The sequence below is a fragment of the Cynoglossus semilaevis genome, chromosome 8 (assembly GCF_000523025.1).
Source record: "Cynoglossus semilaevis isolate Cse_v1.0 chromosome 8, Cse_v1.0, whole genome shotgun sequence".
Classification (NCBI taxonomy): Eukaryota; Metazoa; Chordata; class Actinopteri; order Pleuronectiformes; family Cynoglossidae; genus Cynoglossus; species Cynoglossus semilaevis.
Window position 1 is genome coordinate 12861036 of NC_024314.1, and position 16946 is coordinate 12877981.

The following is a 16946-nucleotide window of genomic DNA, read 5'->3' on the forward strand; positions in this document are numbered from 1 at the left end:
TTGGTATTTTATTTACGCCATAGTTTAAGCATTTAGCAAAACCCTTTTTGGCAAGGAAGTGATTTTCCACACAAACCATGACTTTAAAAACTCTGGTGAAACAACAAGTCCAGGTATTTCCCCTCCGGGTCACTAACCTGAGAAATATGCAAGTGTGTCATTGACTTATTCAGCAATCCTTAACAAAAAGTAAATATGTTTTGTACACAGTTTGATCCCTCTTTGTTTGGATATTTCTAGAGACATACAGTATTTAACAGGAAAAACACTGCTGAGTCGACTTTACGGTAGCAGAAGGGTGATTACTGTCATGTACTCAGTGTTCATCTATTGAAAACACATTAAATGACTCGGTTCTCAACAGTCCCTCGACAGAAGATTAAGACCATACAAGTTATTGTCCGTGTCTGTCTGTTATGGGAGGAACAGCTGAGGTCTTGGGGGATGACTCACAGGTCTCAGATATCACAAAATGTCGCTACTGATTAAAAATATACCTGCAACAATGAGACTGAAGAGTAGCTGCTGTGGTGCAGATAACAGGCAGAGCTGGTGGTTTGACATTTTAGGAAATGTTCCTCCTCGATAGCTTTCACTAGGTTTGATGAAAAGATAAATATCACTCATTCCTGTTCATATCTGAAAAATAGAACTATAGCATGACTGAGTTGGGTGCACACTGTTATGTCATTAAAACAAGTACTATATTAATCAATCTTATTAATGAACAGTCTTTCTGAGGACGGGCGTTGCTGTAAAATCATTTGGTGGAATGAGAGTAACTAGATCTGTTGACTTAAATGAGCTTTTAATAGACGTCTGTGCTTTTTTATTGTGGTCACCAGTGGATGTCCACAAACCCAGGTGACCACATTAAAAACAGTAAACACTCTCAGTGAGTGAGGATTTGAATGAGTGAGAAAAATTCAGATGGATGAGAAAAAAATGTGGGCTCTAACACAGATTAATGATTACTGTGTGTATCAGCAAAGAATCTCTGCATTTTTTCTTTTCTGAGATTAATGCTGTGATATTTAACATGTCTTTAGAGAATCTACGGTACGGCTGTATGTATGGCGCCCTCTGTAGGGTGAACTAACTACAGTAAGTCAGACAGATGAATTGCTACTGTTGCGGAGATTTTAACAAAAAGAAAGAAAAAATGTGTTCACTTGTATGGATGCCTGCCTGTTCCTCCACCAGGTTTCAGCTATAAATGGAATTCATTTTTTAAATGGTAAAAAAAATGTAAGAAGAAATTCTATTTTAAAAGCAGTTTGCTTCCATAACATTTGCTTCTTGGTTTAGCATTCTTCAACCAGATTCAAGGTTTTCGGAGGAATGTTGAATTTCTGTAAGCAGTAGATCACACAAAATAAGTCCTGAAACTGGGCCAATCGGCAGCGAGTGTTGCAGTCAGTGTCTTTATTGAGGCGTCTTCTCACACAGATACTGAGATACTGAGGAAGAGGGATGGAACTGTGGGAAACAGGATCAGTAAATGATGATGATAAATGTTTGTTGACCATCATTAGCAGACAGCTACCGGGTCACCAGGGGTCGCTGATGTTGCTCCTAATGACTCTCTGCAGAGCCATCGTTGGATCTGCAACAGATGAAGAGAGACACTGTTTAGTGAGTTACTACTGTGTTTGCCTGGGCGTGGTTTCACTGAAGGCACAGTTAATCGCTTGTTTTGGCAATTTCTGAATTACAGGGAAAGAAATGGAGAGGAAGAGTGCAGCCAGGTTTGCACACGCAAACAAATCCTGCTGCATTTATGCATCTCTGCAGTTGGAAACACTGCCCAAACTGAGCTGCATACATCAGAGCAGGAGAATGTTGAGAATGTTCTGGAGTCTTCTTGTCTTCAGTGGTGAACTGGGATGTGATTGGAGAAGAATGTTTTCTATTTTTTCCACTTTACAATAATGTTCTTGAACGTTCACCTTTACAACCGCATGCTTGGTGTGACATCTGACTTTAGGTTGGACCCATTCCATCACAGCCCTCTCCCTCTCCTCATCTTTATCTCTCTACCCCTCTCCATCTCCCTGTGGAGAGAGTTGGGAGGGGGGGTCAGACTCAGAGGATGTCACGCTGAAGAGTTTTCATTTGCGCAAACACAATGTTGTTTACTTTGGATAAAAGTTTTACCCATTTGGCTGCTGCGCCAAGGTCCTGAAAGCAAGCAGGACTCAGATCAGTGATCTGTGCTGGAGGATATTTGTCACAGTGGGAGAGAGAAAGACTTTTCTCAGAATGTTTGCTGCTACATTTGATTTAAACCAGAACTGGAGCTGAGTCTTTCTCCTCAGTGGTGAAGTAAGGAATGAAAAGGAAACAAAAGGAAAGTAAACTACTTGTCATTGTGACAAAGCACACCACAAAATGTGACCTCTGCTTTGAACCCATCACCAAAGTGAGTAGGTGGCAGCCTAAGCACCTGGGGAGCAGTGTGTGGGGACGCTCAGTGGTAACTTGGCGGCTCTAGGACTCGCACCTAAGACCTTCTGGACCCAAGTCTGCTTCCTTAACCACTAAGCCACCACTGCCAGGCATGTATTCAAGGACTCTTCTTCCATCTTCATGTGTTATTACCAGGTTATACAAGGGTGGATTCAGGGAAATTTAAAAAATGTTGCTAACCCTAAAACGAAACATGTCTGTGTTCTCAGCTCACCAAATGTAAAGATGTAGAGTGATGATTGATGAGAAAGGCTGCAGATCTACCAGGTGCTATGTCTAAGCCTTCTCCTCACTCTTGAATCTTCATTAGCTATATAGGAATGTTCCTACAACAATGTTGAACTTGGAAAGTCTGTAGGAAGCCTCCAAAGTTTCCTAAAACATGAGGTTAAAGTTGTTTCAACTACACAGAGCCACGTGCTTGAAGAACACACTACATGGTTCTCGTCACAGTCACGATGATGATAAAAGGATGGAGATTGATATTATTTCAATATGTCAGAAGTCCAAGGTTCACGAGCGAAAGGCTGTTTTGCAGCCCATGCATTTCCAGTAGGAACTGTTCTGGCAATTGAAAACAGTGCTAGTTGTTTCATCTAGTTCCTGGTAATTGTGGAGGCACGTCATTCCTAAAACCAGTTTATGCAGCAAAAACACACCTTAATACAGCCAGGCACACATCAGCAACATGCTGTGCCAAGCAAGTTTATGACCTTAGAGACAACTTCAATTTTTAGCAGAGACTAAAACAGCTGTGGAAAAAATGAGGAAACAGTTCATCATAATATATTACTGGTCTATATTAGATTAGAGCAAATTCAATTTGGAGCTGCCAGCTGCTGACAACGTGGCTTGTTTGGGAATATGCTGTATCTGATACCAGCAGTCCAACAGTGTCAGGAACTGAACAGAGAAAAAAACCCAGGGTCAGTCCAGCAGCAGCAGCAGCATCAGCAGCAGGGAGCGAGGAGTCCAGGACAGTTCATTTTTAACATTTTTTGTAGGGTTTTCCTACACGAACGAGTGACTCTCAGTGCCAAATACTTCACATACTCGTAATTTGAGTTACATTCTTAAACTCACCTCTGGTATTTGGCTGAAGCCATAAGATTCCACATCACTTCCTGTCCGAAAGACCTGACAAGATCACCATCCTTGGTCCACAGAGCAGCAGAACCGTCAGCTGAGGCTGAAAAGATGAATGAACCGTTCATCTTTTCAGCCTCTTCCACCTCCAGAACTTCCACCTTCACAACTCCCTGCTTATGTGCCCTCCATCGCTGCAGCAGAGGAGGTTGTTGGCTGAACAGCTGTGGGAAGAGAACACCTTCAAGTACACACCAATACACCAACAGAACTTGTGAAATGTTCTTGATTGCACTCCGACCTACTTCTCCTTCATTCACAGCATAGTCAGTGATGTCCCAGATCTGAAGCCAACCTGTTGTATCTCCAGAGACCAGGATGGTGTTTTTAGCCTGGTCTGAGCTTACACTCAGTACTCGTGTACGGGGCTGCTCTGGAGCATAGAACTGACCTGGAGTCAAGAGTAAAGAATGAATTTAAATACAAGTCAAAAACAGAGGACGTTCCAGATTCTTGTCTGTTTTAAAAAGCACATCAGGAGACATCATCAGTGTCAGTTCCTGTGTTGTTGGAGGTTTCATCCAAACATCGTTACTCAGACCATCCACTAGGGGATTCGTTCAAACAGTTTTGAAGCCAAAAGAATTGGAAAGACATTCTTGGGCTTCAAGATGTTCTTGATGTTGGATCTTCTACTTTGCTGGTTATAGAAGCATTTGTATTTCACCTTGACTTGACCTTCGATGTTTCTCGTATCGACAACAATCCTTCCATCTTCCATCTCAGTGACAAGTGTTCTCCTGAGACAAATTGCTGGCTTTTTTTAATACCTTCTGTTATGTCACAACTATGTCACCATCTTAGATCCCTCTGCATGAAGGCGTATGCTGTATGCACACAAACACGCATAACACACTCACACCTATGCACAGTCACAGACACATATGCAGTGGTCACAGTGCACGCGCTTTTACCACTAAACACAGATGGGATCTGGAAAGAGACATAGTTGTGGCCTGGCCGGCGTCTGCAGCCCACAACTATGTCCAAGATCATGGTTCAGACTCACTCTCACTGCAGCTCCCTGCATGTAAATAAATCCATCATAATGCAAGGGCCATTAAAATGGACAGATGTTTGTCTCCCTCTCACCGTATGTGTGCCCCGCTCCGCAGATGCTCCAGAAGCACAGGCTGCCAGCGCTGGAGGAAACTAGCACACCTCTGTTTCTCTGCTTCCTGTTCTGAGCCCGATGCTGCAGGAACAAGAGGTTGTCCACAGGTGGCGACACTCTGTAAACAAACACAGAATTGAGGATGATAAATTGTAACAAAGGCCTGACTAGAAACAACACCCTCTAATGGCTTTATTTTCTGGTCGGAGATGATACTATAATAAGTCTCACTTCAACCATGGGCAGGTCTGACATCTTACCCAGCCTGTGTCTGGGTGTGCAGGTGAAGCAGTGGCCCCTGAGTGTCCACCCTCCAGACGATGACCTCTCCATCCTGGTCAGCTGTGGCCACCACCCCCAGAGCCGAACACTCGCATACTGCCAGGACGTCCGACTGATGGACAGCAGTGGACTTCCAGGACAGATCTGCGTTCACGTACATGTCCTAGAGTGACAGTTTTCATCCACACACACACACACACCATGTGACCATGTGAAGAATCAACTCTCTTCACAACATTTCCTGCTTTGTGAAGCTTTACAAACAGCAGATCTGTTTCCTCCCTCGGTTTACTGATGATGTTTACACCCCAGGGCCTCAGCGTTGTGGTCGGCTGTTAAAACACGGACTCAGCGAGGTGCAGGTTTATAAGAGAGACGTGGCTGCAGATGCAGCAGGAGGAGGTTGTTTAACTGTTACCAAAATGTTTTCTTTAAATCTGCTCCTCTGCTGACACCAGGGGATTTAAAATTGGAAATTGCAAGTCAGCACCGCAAACCTGAGGGTAAAACATGTCTGTGACCTCCCTCATCTGGTTAAAATGTCATCTAAAGAACAAGTCTTCAACACAGGATCTGTGACCCCTGAGAGATAGACAGCAGTACCATAGGTGTGATATGCCTGGAGTTAAACCTAGTACAGAATTGAAGTATTAATGTAGGATTCTAACTTCACCTTTGCTGCTGCGATGTCATACTGAACGATACGCCGGCTCCGTCCCACAGCCAGCAGCTTGTTGTCTTTGAGGCAGATCAACTTGCTGACATCACTGTTAGAGACGGGCTCCAGTTTGTGCAGGTTAAGACCGTTTAGAAGGTTCCACACCTGAAAGAGAGCGAAAAATCCTACTATTTGTGAGGAAACATTAGTTCTGTGTGATGATGAGGATGAAGTGGGATTCAAACCTTGATGGTTCCGTTTCCAGCCCCAGTGATGAGTCGTCTGTGGGTGGAGTCCAGCGTCATGCAGAGCAGCTCCTCTTCTCCATGAGCATTCACGATCTGGAGCCTCCTTCTGCCTGTCTCCACCTCCCACAGAGACACAGAGGAGTCCATGTGTCCTGTCACCACCTGTCTGAGGGTGGGGTTGTACAGGGCACAGGACAGACCAGGAGTGCTTGGACTCTCTGACCTAGGTAGTCTTCAAAAGCCTTCATCACATGAATTTATGACAATGCCTTTCATGTCTTTCGCCCGTCTGTCAATGTGTTCTGCCTCTCCACCACAGACCTCTACTATGTCTACCTCCCTCCAGGCAGAAATTCCCATCTGCACTTTCCTCACAAAGGAATTCTGCACTCGTACTGTATCTGTGTTGTGCTGACCTACAATGACAGGAAAAAAAGCAGTGCTAAAAAAGAAAAACACCAGAAGTCTTGCACAACCTGTAGAAGAACAACACTTTCTCCTGTTTACAGACAGATCTGTGGCTAGTCTTCATTATAACGTTGGCATAACATGGCGTCTTCTCACGGCGACTTGTTGGATATTGTTGCCGCTGTAATCTGTTTATCTGTTTATCAGATTTCTCTTTTTTTCCTACCTACTAACCATGTTGCTATTTTGGTATTTTATTTACGCCATAGTTTAAGCATTTAGCAAAACCCTTTTTGGCAAGGAAGTGATTTTCCACACAAACCATGACTTTAAAAACTCTGGTGAAACAACAAGTCCAGGTATTTCCCCTCCGGGTCACTAACCTGAGAAATATGCAAGTGTGTCATTGACTTATTCAGCAATCCTTAACAAAAAGTAAATATGTTTTGTACACAGTTTGATCCCTCTTTGTTTGGATATTTCTAGAGACATACAGTATTTAACAGGAAAAACACTGCTGAGTCGACTTTACGGTAGCAGAAGGGTGATTACTGTCATGTACTCAGTGTTCATCTATTGAAAACACATTAAATGACTCGGTTCTCAACAGTCCCTCGACAGAAGATTAAGACCATACAAGTTATTGTCCGTGTCTGTCTGTTATGGGAGGAACAGCTGAGGTCTTGGGGGATGACTCACAGGTCTCAGATATCACAAAATGTCGCTACTGATTAAAAATATACCTGCAACAATGAGACTGAAGAGTAGCTGCTGTGGTGCAGATAACAGGCAGAGCTGGTGGTTTGACATTTTAGGAAATGTTCCTCCTCGATAGCTTTCACTAGGTTTGATGAAAAGATAAATATCACTCATTCCTGTTCATATCTGAAAAATAGAACTATAGCATGACTGAGTTGGGTGCACACTGTTATGTCATTAAAACAAGTACTATATTAATCAATCTTATTAATGAACAGTCTTTCTGAGGACGGGCGTTGCTGTAAAATCATTTGGTGGAATGAGAGTAACTAGATCTGTTGACTTAAATGAGCTTTTAATAGACGTCTGTGCTTTTTTATTGTGGTCACCAGTGGATGTCCACAAACCCAGGTGACCACATTAAAAACAGTAAACACTCTCAGTGAGTGAGGATTTGAATGAGTGAGAAAAATTCAGATGGATGAGAAAAAAATGTGGGCTCTAACACAGATTAATGATTACTGTGTGTATCAGCAAAGAATCTCTGCATTTTTTCTTTTCTGAGATTAATGCTGTGATATTTAACATGTCTTTAGAGAATCTACGGTACGGCTGTATGTATGGCGCCCTCTGTAGGGTGAACTAACTACAGTAAGTCAGACAGATGAATTGCTACTGTTGCGGAGATTTTAACAAAAAGAAAGAAAAAATGTGTTCACTTGTATGGATGCCTGCCTGTTCCTCCACCAGGTTTCAGCTATAAATGGAATTCATTTTTTAAATGGTAAAAAAAATGTAAGAAGAAATTCTATTTTAAAAGCAGTTTGCTTCCATAACATTTGCTTCTTGGTTTAGCATTCTTCAACCAGATTCAAGGTTTTCGGAGGAATGTTGAATTTCTGTAAGCAGTAGATCACACAAAATAAGTCCTGAAACTGGGCCAATCGGCAGCGAGTGTTGCAGTCAGTGTCTTTATTGAGGCGTCTTCTCACACAGATACTGAGATACTGAGGAAGAGGGATGGAACTGTGGGAAACAGGATCAGTAAATGATGATGATAAATGTTTGTTGACCATCATTAGCAGACAGCTACCGGGTCACCAGGGGTCGCTGATGTTGCTCCTAATGACTCTCTGCAGAGCCATCGTTGGATCTGCAACAGATGAAGAGAGACACTGTTTAGTGAGTTACTACTGTGTTTGCCTGGGCGTGGTTTCACTGAAGGCACAGTTAATCGCTTGTTTTGGCAATTTCTGAATTACAGGGAAAGAAATGGAGAGGAAGAGTGCAGCCAGGTTTGCACACGCAAACAAATCCTGCTGCATTTATGCATCTCTGCAGTTGGAAACACTGCCCAAACTGAGCTGCATACATCAGAGCAGGAGAATGTTGAGAATGTTCTGGAGTCTTCTTGTCTTCAGTGGTGAACTGGGATGTGATTGGAGAAGAATGTTTTCTATTTTTTCCACTTTACAATAATGTTCTTGAACGTTCACCTTTACAACCGCATGCTTGGTGTGACATCTGACTTTAGGTTGGACCCATTCCATCACAGCCCTCTCCCTCTCCTCATCTTTATCTCTCTACCCCTCTCCATCTCCCTGTGGAGAGAGTTGGGAGGGGGGGTCAGACTCAGAGGATGTCACGCTGAAGAGTTTTCATTTGCGCAAACACAATGTTGTTTACTTTGGATAAAAGTTTTACCCATTTGGCTGCTGCGCCAAGGTCCTGAAAGCAAGCAGGACTCAGATCAGTGATCTGTGCTGGAGGATATTTGTCACAGTGGGAGAGAGAAAGACTTTTCTCAGAATGTTTGCTGCTACATTTGATTTAAACCAGAACTGGAGCTGAGTCTTTCTCCTCAGTGGTGAAGTAAGGAATGAAAAGGAAACAAAAGGAAAGTAAACTACTTGTCATTGTGACAAAGCACACCACAAAATGTGACCTCTGCTTTGAACCCATCACCAAAGTGAGTAGGTGGCAGCCTAAGCACCTGGGGAGCAGTGTGTGGGGACGCTCAGTGGTAACTTGGCGGCTCTAGGACTCGCACCTAAGACCTTCTGGACCCAAGTCTGCTTCCTTAACCACTAAGCCACCACTGCCAGGCATGTATTCAAGGACTCTTCTTCCATCTTCATGTGTTATTACCAGGTTATACAAGGGTGGATTCAGGGAAATTTAAAAAATGTTGCTAACCCTAAAACGAAACATGTCTGTGTTCTCAGCTCACCAAATGTAAAGATGTAGAGTGATGATTGATGAGAAAGGCTGCAGATCTACCAGGTGCTATGTCTAAGCCTTCTCCTCACTCTTGAATCTTCATTAGCTATATAGGAATGTTCCTACAACAATGTTGAACTTGGAAAGTCTGTAGGAAGCCTCCAAAGTTTCCTAAAACATGAGGTTAAAGTTGTTTCAACTACACAGAGCCACGTGCTTGAAGAACACACTACATGGTTCTCGTCACAGTCACGATGATGATAAAAGGATGGAGATTGATATTATTTCAATATGTCAGAAGTCCAAGGTTCACGAGCGAAAGGCTGTTTTGCAGCCCATGCATTTCCAGTAGGAACTGTTCTGGCAATTGAAAACAGTGCTAGTTGTTTCATCTAGTTCCTGGTAATTGTGGAGGCACGTCATTCCTAAAACCAGTTTATGCAGCAAAAACACACCTTAATACAGCCAGGCACACATCAGCAACATGCTGTGCCAAGCAAGTTTATGACCTTAGAGACAACTTCAATTTTTAGCAGAGACTAAAACAGCTGTGGAAAAAATGAGGAAACAGTTCATCATAATATATTACTGGTCTATATTAGATTAGAGCAAATTCAATTTGGAGCTGCCAGCTGCTGACAACGTGGCTTGTTTGGGAATATGCTGTATCTGATACCAGCAGTCCAACAGTGTCAGGAACTGAACAGAGAAAAAAACCCAGGGTCAGTCCAGCAGCAGCAGCAGCATCAGCAGCAGGGAGCGAGGAGTCCAGGACAGTTCATTTTTAACATTTTTTGTAGGGTTTTCCTACACGAACGAGTGACTCTCAGTGCCAAATACTTCACATACTCGTAATTTGAGTTACATTCTTAAACTCACCTCTGGTATTTGGCTGAAGCCATAAGATTCCACATCACTTCCTGTCCGAAAGACCTGACAAGATCACCATCCTTGGTCCACAGAGCAGCAGAACCGTCAGCTGAGGCTGAAAAGATGAATGAACCGTTCATCTTTTCAGCCTCTTCCACCTCCAGAACTTCCACCTTCACAACTCCCTGCTTATGTGCCCTCCATCGCTGCAGCAGAGGAGGTTGTTGGCTGAACAGCTGTGGGAAGAGAACACCTTCAAGTACACACCAATACACCAACAGAACTTGTGAAATGTTCTTGATTGCACTCCGACCTACTTCTCCTTCATTCACAGCATAGTCAGTGATGTCCCAGATCTGAAGCCAACCTGTTGTATCTCCAGAGACCAGGATGGTGTTTTTAGCCTGGTCTGAGCTTACACTCAGTACTCGTGTACGGGGCTGCTCTGGAGCATAGAACTGACCTGGAGTCAAGAGTAAAGAATGAATTTAAATACAAGTCAAAAACAGAGGACGTTCCAGATTCTTGTCTGTTTTAAAAAGCACATCAGGAGACATCATCAGTGTCAGTTCCTGTGTTGTTGGAGGTTTCATCCAAACATCGTTACTCAGACCATCCACTAGGGGATTCGTTCAAACAGTTTTGAAGCCAAAAGAATTGGAAAGACATTCTTGGGCTTCAAGATGTTCTTGATGTTGGATCTTCTACTTTGCTGGTTATAGAAGCATTTGTATTTCACCTTGACTTGACCTTCGATGTTTCTCGTATCGACAACAATCCTTCCATCTTCCATCTCAGTGACAAGTGTTCTCCTGAGACAAATTGCTGGCTTTTTTTAATACCTTCTGTTATGTCACAACTATGTCACCATCTTAGATCCCTCTGCATGAAGGCGTATGCTGTATGCACACAAACACGCATAACACACTCACACCTATGCACAGTCACAGACACATATGCAGTGGTCACAGTGCACGCGCTTTTACCACTAAACACAGATGGGATCTGGAAAGAGACATAGTTGTGGCCTGGCCGGCGTCTGCAGCCCACAACTATGTCCAAGATCATGGTTCAGACTCACTCTCACTGCAGCTCCCTGCATGTAAATAAATCCATCATAATGCAAGGGCCATTAAAATGGACAGATGTTTGTCTCCCTCTCACCGTATGTGTGCCCCGCTCCGCAGATGCTCCAGAAGCACAGGCTGCCAGCGCTGGAGGAAACTAGCACACCTCTGTTTCTCTGCTTCCTGTTCTGAGCCCGATGCTGCAGGAACAAGAGGTTGTCCACAGGTGGCGACACTCTGTAAACAAACACAGAATTGAGGATGATAAATTGTAACAAAGGCCTGACTAGAAACAACACCCTCTAATGGCTTTATTTTCTGGTCGGAGATGATACTATAATAAGTCTCACTTCAACCATGGGCAGGTCTGACATCTTACCCAGCCTGTGTCTGGGTGTGCAGGTGAAGCAGTGGCCCCTGAGTGTCCACCCTCCAGACGATGACCTCTCCATCCTGGTCAGCTGTGGCCACCACCCCCAGAGCCGAACACTCGCATACTGCCAGGACGTCCGACTGATGGACAGCAGTGGACTTCCAGGACAGATCTGCGTTCACGTACATGTCCTAGAGTGACAGTTTTCATCCACACACACACACACACCATGTGACCATGTGAAGAATCAACTCTCTTCACAACATTTCCTGCTTTGTGAAGCTTTACAAACAGCAGATCTGTTTCCTCCCTCGGTTTACTGATGATGTTTACACCCCAGGGCCTCAGTGTTGTGGTCGGCTGTTAAAACACGGACTCAGCGAGGTGCAGGTTTATAAGAGAGACGTGGCTGCAGATGCAGCAGGAGGAGGTTGTTTAACTGTTACCAAAATGTTTTCTTTAAATCTGCTCCTCTGCTGACACCAGGGGATTTAAAATTGGAAATTGCAAGTCAGCACCGCAAACCTGAGGGTAAAACATGTCTGTGACCTCCCTCATCTGGTTAAAATGTCATCTAAAGAACAAGTCTTCAACACAGGATCTGTGACCCCTGAGAGATAGACAGCAGTACCATAGGTGTGATATGCCTGGAGTTAAACCTAGTACAGAATTGAAGTATTAATGTAGGATTCTAACTTCACCTTTGCTGCTGCGATGTCATACTGAACGATACGCCGGCTCCGTCCCACAGCCAGCAGCTTGTTGTCTTTGAGGCAGATCAACTTGCTGACATCACTGTTAGAGACGGGCTCCAGTTTGTGCAGGTTAAGACCGTTTAGAAGGTTCCACACCTGAAAGAGAGCGAAAAATCCTACTATTTGTGAGGAAACATTAGTTCTGTGTGATGATGAGGATGAAGTGGGATTCAAACCTTGATGGTTCCGTTTCCAGCCCCAGTGATGAGTCGTCTGTGGGTGGAGTCCAGCGTCATGCAGAGCAGCTCCTCTTCTCCATGAGCATTCACGATCTGGAGCCTCCTTCTGCCTGTCTCCACCTCCCACAGAGACACAGAGGAGTCCATGTGTCCTGTCACCACCTGTCTGAGGGTGGGGTTGTACAGGGCACAGGACAGACCTGGTCCTCCATCCTCATCTGTCAGCCACTCACCTCCTCTTCCTCCTCTGGTTCTGGCCAGTTTGAGCAGAGCCAGATAATCTTTGCAGGCCACCAGCAGATGAGGCTGCGTCTCTGCAGGACGACGAGGAGCCACGAGCAGGAAGGGGAAGTTTCCATGTTCTGGGATTCGACCCAACTGCAGACAAGGGAACTGGAGGTGGATAGTTTTGAGGCAGTGATGTGAAGAGATGTCCCAGATCCTCAGCTCCTGATTCAAAGCAGAAAGAAATCATCCAGTGACTTTTACAGACGTTATCGTAGTTCATCTTTCCTGACTCACAGCATCTCTGGAGTAGCTAAAGATCTGCTCCATGGGTTGGTAGATGGCAACATCCAGTACAGTGGAGCAGTGACCCAGCAGTGTGGATACAGGACGAGTGGTGACAAACCTGCTCCAGAACCTGACCGCTCGGTCAGAACCTCCTGTGACCATCAGCTGCAGAGATGCACTGTAGTCAAAGCATTTAACACCCTGAAGAGAGAGAGAGAGAGAGAGACCACAGAATACATGTTGTTTCCCTTCTCTTTCTCATCATTGTCCTTGGTCATTGTCCAACACTTTAAACCTGGAAAAACAAAACCCTGGTAAATAACAGGAAGTGCGACAACCCAGTTTAATAGGATTCTCTGTCACAGCAGCTCTTCTCCCATCCACGCGCCCACCCCCCCTGCTGTTGAACTGAAGCTTCTGTTTCTCTACACTTCATAGAAAATTTTAACGCACTGTTATTCATATGAAGTTAACAGCAAGAAAAAAAATATACACAAGTATTGCTGTTTACATGGATACAGATTTGGCAGAAGTACTGCACCTTATAAGTACCGCGCATAGAGTGGGGAGACAGTAGTAAAAACCCACCTAAAATTGTTGAACAAGTCATCACTAAGAGTGAGAGTCATTTAATGTCATGACATCAGGTCAGTGTCACAGATGTTCAGATCACTGTGACATTTGTTCCTGTCACATTGCTCTGATGAAAGTGGGTAAAAGTCCATTCCATTTTTTATCACTAACCAAGATGTTTCTACATGTTTTACCTTGTCTTGTTTTCTGTTAGTTATTGTGACTTTGGACAACATTACGTTTTTTGTCTAAGGTTTTGGCCTAATTTTAACAATATTACTTTGACTGCAATTGTTACACCACTAGATGTCACTGCACAAATCCTGCACTATGCATTAAGGTCAAAGGTCATCAACAGGATTGTGGATCCTAAGGTGTCTGATAAGGTACTGCAAGTTGTTTGTGTGTGTAAATCACCTGATTAATTCTCCAAACATACGGCTCCCTTTTTAGTGTCAAGTTCAAGAAGACCACGGAGCTGCAGTCACTTTGTGACGATGTCATGATGACGTTGCTGCCGGGATCAAACATTACTTTGGTGATTGGCTCTAGGTGGATGTTGGGGATGTAACGGTGGGAGATGATGTTGGTGTTTTCACACAGGTCCTGATGTGGAAGAAAGAACTTCTGTATTTCTTGTTTATATATATATATCATGTAAGAATATAAAAACAGACCTAACATACTGGGAAAAAGTGCCGTTGACAACTGTTCTGTTTTTTGGAGGTTTTCACAAAGAGTCCCTTCGATGAGTACAGGAACCACATCAGATGAACTCCACCCTTTTCATCCCCCAGCATCAGCAGAGGAGGGCGATCCGGACACTGGAGTCAAACAGTCACAAACGTATTTGAACATATCCATGAACGAAAACTTTGGTTTTATTTATTATGGTGAAATAATTTTAACTTTTTTAAAGGGAAAAAATGTTTGCACCTGAGCATCGTTCCAGTAGCAAAGAGCTGTGGGAACACTGCGGAACCCTGAAGACAACAGGGAGACAAAAAGATCATTATTATGAATATTATAATTGATATATTATAATGATATTTATAAGTTGAATTGAAAGAGAAACTCTTAAATTCCTAACATAGATAGTTTTGGTGCATTTTAATCTGAGCACACACGCACACAGGTCTGACACCAACCATATACATGGATCTCCTCAAAGATGTTGGCTGTGGAGACATTGATGAAGTGCAGGTCCCTGCTGTCTGTAGCAACAGCAACCCTGTGGACACTGCCCATGTAGACCACATCAGTGACCCAGCCTCTGAACCTCCTGGTGTGGGCCACTTCCTCTGTCATGTCTCCAGCCAGCTGAGAAGCATCGTTGAGGTAAAAATAAAAAAAAAGTTTGGTCTAAAATTGTTCAGTTACGAGTGATGTCACCATGATGTCACTCACCCCGATACTTCTCAGGATGTGCAGGCTGCTGTTCCACATGGTGACCTGACCCCCTTTACTGATACTGAGGTAACGGAGTGGAGGAGGATAAGAAACGGCCACCACGCGTACCGTGGTCTCTCGCTGTGACCAACACACAGGTGCACATTCACACCTTCATTTCTTTGAATTGACTTTTTTTTTAAATAACTTTTGTAATTTTATGTCATTTTAACTTTGAGTTGTTTTTTAAAACCTTGTTGTGAGAGCAGTGTTGGACGTGAGGCTGCTGCAGCAGAGCAGCTGTGGGGACGGAGGCTCTCTCTCTCTCAGTGAACTCCAGGAGGAGGTAAGAACACAGCTGCTTCCAGGTCACCTGACCTGAACAGCTGATGTCTACCTGGGTGCAAAGACATTGATACACACATCATCATCATCATCATCATCATAACTTGTGTCTCTCTGACTTTGTTACTTCACACTACCTCACAAAAAAATCTGTCCACCCACGTGTCCTCAATATCTGGACCAATCACAGTCCTTAGAACCTGCTGGAACTCTTCAAACCTCACTCCATCCTCCACATCTGCTCTCCTGCTCTTTCTGATTCTGTCATGTTTCTGTGCTGCAGGTCTGGGCCTGGTGAACGCATCTCTCAGGAGCTTTAGGTGCTGTGGGGTCAGCTTCTCTGCAGGGCTGGGTCCACAGGCTGGGTCACTGCAGGAGGAACGAAGAGACGGACACGGAAGGATTGCTACTTCACACAGGACACCAGGATGGAACTGAACTCTAAATTCATACCAGGTACTACTGACATTCAGGAACATGTTTGAGCTGTAACTGCTCGGGCTGTTCCAAATGACTCTAACACCCTCCAGTGGCGACTTAGCGACAACACAACACAAAGCGTAAAAAAAATCACATCATCATGTCACGAGGAGTAATGATAAAATCGTTGTTTTATTCATCGTATGTTTGTACTCTGCAATCCAGATGAGACCGTTACATCAATGGGAGCCTGACATATTTGTAAATATAGTGTCTATTTGTTTTGCACCTGCTCCTGTGTGGCCCTGTCGCTCAGGGAGACTGGTACAGACGGAGACAATAGGACACAAGTGTCGGCTGTATTCCATCATCACATGCCTGAGTGCTCCTTTACATGAAAATCATCTCCAAGCATTGACTGACGGAGCCATAAAATAATCAAGTCGTAAAAGTGCAGTGGTTTTGATGAAAAGAGTCCAGCTGTGAAGGGGTCGGTGCTGCGACCACAACCAGACTGTGGAATATGTTGTTAACACTGGAGCGAAACAGGTATTTTATTATGCAGTGTAAGATATTTCAATTGTGTTTAATACACAAAAATATGAACTGCAAGGTGTAATAATGTATAAAAACAGCTGACAAATACAGAAGCTGATAGTTAACAGTTATGATGCCTAGAATTTTTACAGAAATAGTTAAAATATTTTAACTATAAAGCTTGAATGTGTTCCTGATGTAAAAAATAAAGAATTAAAGTTTATTGTAGTTTTATTACTGTAAGTTTACTCAATTGTCTTGTCAGGGCAGTAGAGTGCACAATATTAAACCAACTTTTGTGAATAGTTTTATTTTTATTTTTTTAAATAGAATAAAAATAAAAAGCCAAACTCACCAGAACCTGCTGTGTTGAACCTCTGTCTCATAAGTGATCCAGGGATTAAGTTTGGTTACTTTCTTCATGTTTATGAATCTATGTCCGTTCAAAATTGAATCCTCTATTCTCTCATCCTCCTGTTTAATCCAGTGGTTTGTTTTTTTTTTTTTTGGTCCTTTAGCCTCATCTGTTCTTCATGAGCCAACAGTTCCCATCAGAACAGCAGTGGTGGCTCTGAGATCAGCCCTGAGTCTGGACTCACTCTGGACATTCACAGCCTTTGTCTCCCTCCCTTCACTCAAACCTAATTTAGTCAAACAAAACGTCCTGTCGGGAAGGGAAAA

At 43.6% G+C, this 16946-nt stretch overlaps 1 protein-coding gene across 10 annotated transcripts; it reads right to left on the bottom strand.

Annotated features, from left to right (window-relative positions):
• Window positions 1-1410: 1410 nt before the first annotated feature.
• LOC103382368 (WD repeat-containing protein 49) lies at window positions 1411-16788 on the bottom strand. 10 transcript variants are annotated; one of them, XR_003050432.1, is made up of 18 exons: window positions 16621-16788; window positions 15446-15677; window positions 15217-15360; window positions 14982-15104; window positions 14723-14894; window positions 14511-14557; window positions 14261-14398; window positions 13992-14180; window positions 13011-13202; window positions 12689-12938; window positions 5915-6141; window positions 5685-5834; window positions 4990-5174; window positions 4708-4847; window positions 3861-4006; window positions 3553-3779; window positions 1950-2054; window positions 1411-1606 (listed from the first exon to the last, which is right to left on the bottom strand). XR_003050432.1 is itself a non-coding variant. In XM_025057961.1 (17 exons), the coding sequence occupies exons 1-17, from the start codon at window positions 16686-16688 to the stop codon at window positions 1576-1578; spliced, it is 2661 nt and encodes an 886-aa protein (XP_024913729.1). In that variant the 5' UTR covers window positions 16689-16788; the 3' UTR covers window positions 1411-1575. The 10 variants fall into 10 exon arrangements, 7 of the variants coding, with proteins under 7 accessions (XP_024913729.1, XP_024913731.1, XP_024913732.1 ...); XR_003050433.1 differs by lacking the exon at window positions 13011-13202; XM_025057961.1 differs by lacking the exon at window positions 1950-2054.
• Between the last annotated feature and the right edge of the window lie 158 nt (window positions 16789-16946).